At 48.0% G+C, this 8946-nt stretch overlaps 1 protein-coding gene across 4 annotated transcripts in view; it reads right to left on the reverse strand.

The window, feature by feature from the left end:
• Positions 1-8946, reverse strand: part of myo1cb (myosin Ic, paralog b) — an 87331-nt gene that overhangs the window by 52507 nt on the left and 25878 nt on the right. For 3 of the 4 annotated variants that reach the window (XM_083773475.1, XM_083773474.1, XM_083773476.1), the window contains exon 2: positions 5679-5822. In XM_083773475.1, coding sequence (XP_083629601.1) covers positions 5679-5822 — 144 coding nt within the window. Of the gene's footprint in view, positions 1-5613; positions 5630-5678; positions 5823-8946 lie in introns of those variants that run through there. The other variant, XM_083773477.1, reaches the window with a different exon arrangement.

Raw genomic sequence — 8946 nt, forward strand, 5'->3', positions numbered from 1 at the left:
GATCTACAAGCACACAACGCATCGCAGCGCGACGCGTTGTCAGCTTGCTATTTTCAGCATATGTAAAATCTGCCATTACGACGGCATCAAGGCCCGCCAAAATGCATTTTAGTAGACTAAATCAACTTTAGATTTAGTCGACTAAAATCTCATGACATTTAGTCGACTGAAACTAAAGACTAAACACTAAAACATTCCGGGTGACTAAAATGTGACTAAAACTAAAACTAACACTATTCCAAAGACTATGACTAAAACTAAAATAGAACCTTGCTGACAAAAACAACACTGTTTTGTCACTAAACACAAACACAAACGGCGCCGGGGGATGTCTTTCAGAATAAGACGCTCGGGGGAGGTCTTTCAGAATAAGACGCTCGGGGGATGTCTTTCAGAATAAGACGCTCGGGGGATGTCTTTCAGAATAAGACGCTCGGGGGATGTCTTTCAGAATAAGACGCTCGGGGGATGTCTTTCAGAATAAGACGCTCGGGGATGTCTTTCAGAATAAGACGCTCGGGGGATGTCTTTCAGAATAAGACGCTCGGGGATGTCTTTCAGAATAAGACGCTCGGGGGATGTCTTTCAGAATAAGACGCTCGGGGGATGTCTTTCAGAATAAGACGCTCGGGGGATGTCTTTCAGAATAAGACGCTCGGGGGATGTCTTTCAGAATAAGACGCTCGGGGGATGTCTTTCAGAATAAGACGCTCGGGGATGTCTTTCAGAATAAGACGCTCGGGGGATGTCTTTCAGAATAAGACGCTCGGGGGATGTCTTTCAGAATAAGACGCTCGGGGGATGTCTTTCAGAATAAGACGCTCGGGGGATGTCTTTCAGAATAAGACGCTCGGGGGATGTCTTTCAGAATAAGACGCTCGGGGGATGTCTTTCAGAATAAGACGCTCGGGGGATGTCTTTCAGAATAAGACGCTCGGGGATGTCTTTCAGAATAAGACGCTCGGGGATGTCTTTCAGAATAAGACGCTCGGGGATGTCTTTCAGAATAAGACGCTCGGGGATGTCTTTCAGAATAAGACGCTCGGGGGATGTCTTTCAGAATAAGACGCCCGGGGATGTCTTTCAGAATAAGACGCTCGGGGATGTCTTTCAGAATAAGACGCTTGGGGGATGTCTTTCAGAATAAGACGCTCGGGGGATGTCTTTCAGAATAAGACGCTCGGGGATGTCTTTCAGAATAAGACGCTCGGGGGATGTCTTTCAGAATAAGACGCTCGGGGATGTCTTTCAGAATAAGACGCTCGGGGGATGTCTTTCAGAATAAGACGCTCGGGGGATGTCTTTCAGAATAAGACGCTCGGGGGATGTCTTTCAGAATAAGACGCTCGGTGGATGTCTTTCAGAATAAGACGCTCGGGGGATGTCTTTCAGAATAAGACGCTCGGGGGATGTCTTTCAGAATAAGACGCTCGGGGATGTCTTTCAGAATAAGACGCTCGGGGGAGGTCTTTCAGAATAAGACGCTCGGGGGATGTCTTTCAGAATAAGACGCTCGGGGATGTCTTTCAGAATAAGACGCTCAGGGGATGTCTTTCAGAATAAGACGCTCGGGGGATGTCTTTCAGAATAAGACGCTCGGGGGATGTCTTTCAGAATAAGACGCTCGGGGGAGGTCTTTCAGAATAAGACGCTCGGGGGATGTCTTTCAGAATAAGACGCTCGGGGGATGTCTTTCAGAATAAGACGCTCGGGGGATGTCTTTCAGAATAAGACGCTTGGGGATATCTTTCAGAATAAGACGCTCGGGGGATGTCTTTCAGAATAAGACGCTCGGGGGATGTCTTTCAGAATAAGACGCTCGGGGGATGTCTTTCAGAATAAGACGCTCGGGGGATGTCTTTCAGAATAAGACGCTCGGGGGATGTCTTTCAGAATAAGACGCTCGGGGATGTCTTTCAGAATAAGACGCTCGGGGGATGTCTTTCAGAATAAGACGCTCGGGGGATGTCTTTCAGAATAAGACGCTCGGGGGATGTCTTTCAGAATAAGACGCTCGGGGGATGTCTTTCAGAATAAGACGCTCGGGGGATGTCTTTCAGAATAAGACGCTCGGGGGATGTCTTTCAGAATAAGACGCTCGGGGGATGTCTTTCAGAATAAGACGCTCGGGGATGTCTTTCAGAATAAGACGCTCGGGGGATGTCTTTCAGAATAAGACGCTCGGGGATGTCTTTCAGAATAAGACGCTCGGGGGATGTCTTTCAGAATAAGACGCTCGGGGGATGTCTTTCAGAATAAGACGCTCGGGGGATGTCTTTCAGAATAAGACGCTCGGGGGATGTCTTTCAGAATAAGACGCTCGGGGGATGTCTTTCAGAATAAGACGCTCGGGGGATGTCTTTCAGAATAAGACGCTCGGGGGATGTCTTTCAGAATAAGACGCTCGGGGGAGGTCTTTCAGAATAAGACGCTCGGGGGATGTCTTTCAGAATAAGACGCTCGGGGGATGTCTTTCAGAATAAGACGCTCGGGGGATGTCTTTCAGAATAAGACGCTCGGGGAGGTCTTTCAGAATAAGACGCTCGGGGGATGTCTTTCAGAATAAGACGCTCGGGGGATGTCTTTCAGAATAAGACGCTCGGGGGATGTCTTTCAGAATAAGACGCTCGGGGGATGTCTTTCAGAATAAGACGCTCGGGGGATGTCTTTCAGAATAAGACGCTCGGGGGATGTCTTTCAGAATAAGACGCTCGGGGGATGTCTTTCAGAATAAGACGCTCGGGGGAGGTCTTTCAGAATAAGACGCTCGGGGGATGTCTTTCAGAATAAGACGCTCGGGATGTCTTTCAGAATAAGACGCTCGGGGGATGTCTTTCAGAATAAGACGCTCGGGGGATGTCTTTCAGAATAAGACGCTCGGGGGATGTCTTTCAGAATAAGACGCTCGGGGAGGTCTTTCAGAATAAGACGCTCGGGGGATGTCTTTCAGAATAAGACGCTCGGGGGATGTCTTTCAGAATAAGACGCTCGGGGGATGTCTTTCAGAATAAGACGCTTGGGGATATCTTTCAGAATAAGACGCTCGGGGGATGTCTTTCAGAATAAGACGCTCGGGGGATGTCTTTCAGAATAAGACGCTCGGGGGATGTCTTTCAGAATAAGACGCTCGGGGGATGTCTTTCAGAATAAGACGCTCGGGGGATGTCTTTCAGAATAAGACGCTCGGGGGATGTCTTTCAGAATAAGACGCTCGGGGGATGTCTTTCAGAATAAGACGCTCGGGGATGTCTTTCAGAATAAGACGCTCGGGGGATGTCTTTCAGAATAAGACGCTCGGGGGATGTCTTTCAGAATAAGACGCTCGGGGGATGTCTTTCAGAATAAGACGCTCGGGGGATGTCTTTCAGAATAAGACGCTCGGGGGATGTCTTTCAGAATAAGACGCTCGGGGGATGTCTTTCAGAATAAGACGCTCGGGGGATGTCTTTCAGAATAAGACGCTCGGGGGAGGTCTTTCAGAATAAGACGCTCGGGGGATGTCTTTCAGAATAAGACGCTCGGGGATGTCTTTCAGAATAAGACGCTCGGGGGATGTCTTTCAGAATAAGACGCTCGGGGGATGTCTTTCAGAATAAGACGCTCGGGGGATGTCTTTCAGAATAAGACGCTCGGGGAGGTCTTTCAGAATAAGACGCTCGGGGGATGTCTTTCAGAATAAGACGCTCGGGGGATGTCTTTCAGAATAAGACGCTCGGGGGATGTCTTTCAGAATAAGACGCTTGGGGATATCTTTCAGAATAAGACGCTCGGGGGATGTCTTTCAGAATAAGACGCTCGGGGGATGTCTTTCAGAATAAGACGCTCGGGGGATGTCTTTCAGAATAAGACGCTCGGGGGATGTCTTTCAGAATAAGACGCTCGGGGGATGTCTTTCAGAATAAGACGCTCGGGGATGTCTTTCAGAATAAGACGCTCGGGGGATGTCTTTCAGAATAAGACGCTCGGGGGATGTCTTTCAGAATAAGACGCTCGGGGGATGTCTTTCAGAATAAGACGCTCGGGGGATGTCTTTCAGAATAAGACGCTCGGGGGATGTCTTTCAGAATAAGACGCTCGGGGGATGTCTTTCAGAATAAGACGCTCGGGGGATGTCTTTCAGAATAAGACGCTCGGGGATGTCTTTCAGAATAAGACGCTCGGGGGATGTCTTTCAGAATAAGACGCTCGGGGATGTCTTTCAGAATAAGACGCTCGGGGGATGTCTTTCAGAATAAGACGCTCGGGGGATGTCTTTCAGAATAAGACGCTCGGGGGATGTCTTTCAGAATAAGACGCTCGGGGGATGTCTTTCAGAATAAGACGCTCGGGGGATGTCTTTCAGAATAAGACGCTCGGGGGATGTCTTTCAGAATAAGACGCTCGGGGGATGTCTTTCAGAATAAGACGCTCGGCAGATACGGCTGCCTCGCTATCGTTATGATGAAATGGCAGAATAATCCCTCACGTTCATATTTCATAACGAGAGGCGTGTTGAAGTAAGGAAACGAAGAGCTTAGTAGTTATATCCATCTTGTCGAAACCACGGAGAGCTCCTTAATCAGACCCAGTGTGTGTCCCAGTGGAAACCTCGTATGAATATGATCTCAGGTCAGAATGGGTTAATCAGACCCAGTGTGTGTCCCAGTGGAAACCTCGTATGAATCTGATCTCAGGTCAGAATGGGTTAATCAGACCAGTGTGTTGTCCAGTGGAAACCTCGTATGAATCTGATCTCAGGTCAGAATGGGTTAATCAGACCAGTGTGTGTCCAGTGGAAACCTCGTATGAATCTGATCTCAGGTCAGAATGGGTTAATCAGACCAGTGTGTGTCCAGTGGAAACCTCGTATGAATCTGATCTCAGGTCAGAATGGGTTAATCAGACCCAGTGTGTGTCCAGTGGAAACCTCGTATGAATCTGATCTCAGGTCAGAATGGGTTAATCAGACCAGTGTGTTGTCCAGTGGAAACCTCGTATGAATCTGATCTCAGGTCAGAATGGGTTAATCAGACCAGTGTGTGTCCAGTGGAAACCTCGTATGAATCTGATCTCAGGTCAGAATGGGTTAATCAGACCCAGTGTGTGTCCAGTGGAAACCTCGTATGAATCTGATCTCAGGTCAGAATGGGTTAATCAGACCAGTCTGTGTCCAGTGGAAACCTCGTATGAATCTGATCTCAGGTCAGAATGGGTTAATCAGACCAGTGTGTGTCCAGTGGAAACCTCGTATGAACTATGAATCTGATCTCAGGTCAGAATGGGTTAATCAGACCAGTCTGTGTCCAGTGGAAACCTCGTATGAATCTGATCTCAGGTCAGAATGGGTTAATCAGACCAGTGTGTGTCCAGTGGAAACCTCGTATGAATCTGATCTCAGGTCAGAATGGGTTAATCAGACCAGTGTGTTGTCCAGTGGAAACCTCGTATGAATCTGATCTCAGGTCAGAATGGGTTAATCAGACCAGTGTGTGTCCAGTGGAAACCTCGTATGAATCTGATCTCAGGTCAGAATGGGTTAAATTACTTAGTTATATCCATCTGGTCAAAAAAAGATCAGGTTCTCCTTGAATCTGATCTCAGGTCAGAATGGGTTAACGATAGAACCAGACTCACGTAGATCAGGTTCTCCTTGAATCTGATCTCAGGTCAGAATGGGTTAATGACAGAACCAGACTCACGTAGATGAGGTTCTCCTTGAATCTCTTGCGGAGGTTCTCGATGAACGCCGCCTCGCTGGTGAAGTTCTCCAGGAGCACGAAGTCCTGAACCCCGACGCGGTCTCTGGCCGTTAGCGCTGACTCCATGCTGCCCCCTGGCACCACCTGGAGGAAGAGACATGTTACTACACTCAACAAAACAATACGGGGAAGCAGCTTTCTGCTTCTAGGGGCCGACGGCGTGGAACAATCTCCCACCGTACCTTCGACAGGCAGACTCTGTAGTTTAACAAACTCCCACTGTACCTTCGTCAGGCAGCCTCTGTAGTTTAACAAACTCCCACTGTACCTTCGACAGGCAGCCTCTGTAGTTTAACAAACTCCCACTGTACCTTCGACAGGCAGCCTCTGTGGTTTAACAAACTCCCACTGTACCTTCGTCAGGCAGCCTCTGTAGTTTAACAAACTCCCACTGTACCTTCGACAGGCAGCCTCTGTAGTTTAACAAACTCCCACTGTACCTTCGACAGGCAGCCTATGTAGTTTATCAAACTCCCACTGTACCTTCGTCAGGCAGCCTCTGTAGTTTAACAAACTCCCACTGTACCTTCGACAGGCAGCCTCTGTAGTTTAACAAACTCCCACTGTGCCTTCGACAGGCAGCCTCTGTAGTTTAACAAACTCCCACTGTGCCTTCGACAGGCAGCCTCTGTAGTTTAACAAACTCCCACTGTACCTTCGACAGGCAGCCTATGTAGACATTTTTAAAGCTCAGCTCAAGACCCACTTCTACACTCTTGCTTTTAATTGATATATTATTATTTTTGGTTATTCATGTCCTCACTGTATTGCATTACTGCTTGTTTTTTTTTAATGTCGTTGCCTTGCTTTTCTTTTATTCTCCATTGTTCTGTAAAGCACTTTGAGCTGCATTTCATGTCATGAAAGGTGCTATACAAATAAGGTTTTATATTATTAGTTACTATACACAACTCTACAATGAGACGACATTACGCCGATATTAGAATAGGCTAAACTCACGTTCTTCAGCTGTTCCATGCTATGCCCTATCATCGCCACGTTACCCACAATGCCGTTGTCCGCGATGGTGGCCTGGGTTTTACGCATGAGGTCTCGAATATTCCCCAAATCCATGTTATGATGACCGTTGTACACACACACACACACACTATACACACACAGACACACACACACTATACACACCCACACACACACTATACACACACACACACAGCACACACAACGGTACACACACACACTAGGACCTTCTCACCCAGAGAGCATGTACCTTATGACCTGCAACATGCGCTAACATGGAGAGGACACACACACACACACACACACACACACACACACACACACACACACACACACACACACACACACACACACAACACACACACACACACACACACACACACACACACACACACACACACACACACACACACACACAGCAGGTGCAAGGTGTTGTTATGCAGCCATTAACCACTTCCCTGAGGAAAACAGAGAGAGAGATATGGTAGAGAGAGCTACACTACTAATTGAGAGAGAGAGAGAGAGATGGTAGAGAGAGCTACACTACTAATGAGAGAGAGAGAGAGGTGGTAGAGAGAGCTACACTGCTAATGAGAGAGAGAGAGTCAAGGTAGAGAGAGCTACACTGCTAATGAGAGAATCGCCATTGCTTTGATGTTCATATTAGTATTAAGTTATTTTGTACTCTCTCTCTCTCTCTCTCTCTCATATAGGGGATTCACACTATGGTCCCGGGTGCGCACTCAGGACCACTTGGCAGATGTTGTGGTTTAGTGTGAATGATGCGTACCGTTCCCGGGAGCGGATCGCCCAACCGTCCCCGGGACCGCATGGGGGGGCGGGTCTCTGGACCGCATGGGGGGAGGGTCTCTGGACCGCATGGGGGAGGGTCTCTGGACCGTTGAAGTGTATTCAGATACGGATCGTTCCAATGTGAATGAATGCGTACCTAAAGAAGGAAGTGGACTGTTTTTTTAAAGAACGTGACATAATCTCTAGTCGACAAGCCAAGCGTCAACAAACAAAAAACACAGCCGCTGCACGATGCGTAACACCAGCGCATTTCTCAACGCCGCCCTTCTCCTGTTGAATCTGCTTATACGCGCAGCACCGCGCTGATCTTATTCTGCGGACTACACGTGGCTCTTGGGCTTTGCTTGGCACAGTTTCCAAAGAAAAACAAAATAATAATAATAATGCTGAAGTAGAATCCATAGCAAACTATACACTGGAGCACAGAACTGACTGACACAGTGAACAGCAGGCAGGCTGACAGTGAAGTAGTATAACGGCAAAAAGCCAAAGAGGCAATGCAACGCAGTGCGTCTGGATTTATTTGAGACAATGTCGCACAGTTGATGGTCAGTGTCCGTGCGCGCCAGCCATCAAGCACACCGTCATCAGGAGGATTAAAGTGTGTTATGCAAGTGTACCCGTCGGTGAGCTGTTGAATCTCGGGCAATGTGAATCATGGCCATCGGGGACCAGGCAACCGTATTCGGAAACGGTTCCAATGAAACGGATTCAGTCCGTCTCAGTGTGAATCCCCTAATACAGTCTATGGGACTCTACCAGTCTCTCTCTCTCATATACAGTCTATGGGACTCTCTCTCTCTCTCTCTCTCTCTCTCTCTCTCTCTCTCTCTCTCGCTCTCTCTCTCTCTCTCTCTCTCTCTCTCTCTCTCTCTCTCTCTCTCTCTCTCTCTCTCTCTCTCTCTCTCTCTCTCTCTCTCTCTCTCTCTCTCTCTCTCTCTCTCTCTCTCTCTCTCTCTCTCTCTCTCTCTCTCTCTCTCTCTCTCTCTCTCTCTCTCTCTCTCTCATATACAGTCTATGGGACTCTCTCTCTCTCTCTCCTCTCATACAGTCTATGGGGACTCTCTCTCTCTCTCTCTCATACAGTCTATGGGACTCTCTCTCTCTCTCTCTCTCTCTCATATACAGTCTATGGGACTCTACCAGTGATCACATCCTCTGTGCCAACGTGTTGGCACCGAGTCAAAGGTCGCCGTGCCCCGGTCTGTGATGAAGAGTTAAATATAAAATATACCGTTGATGAGATGTCACTGTGTGTGTGTGTGTGTGTGTGTGTGTGTGTGTGTGTGTTGTGTGTGTGTGTGCGCGTGCGTGCGTGCGTGTGTGCGTGTGTGTGATAACTTTATGATGTGTGACTCATGCTTGTATCACGAAAGTCTGAAGTACATCCTAGAAGGAAGTAGTTTTTACAATCTAG

This window comes from Protomyctophum parallelum (assembly GCF_964188405.1).
Source record: "Protomyctophum parallelum genome assembly, chromosome: 9".
In the NCBI taxonomy this organism is placed as follows: domain Eukaryota; kingdom Metazoa; phylum Chordata; class Actinopteri; order Myctophiformes; family Myctophidae; genus Protomyctophum; species Protomyctophum parallelum.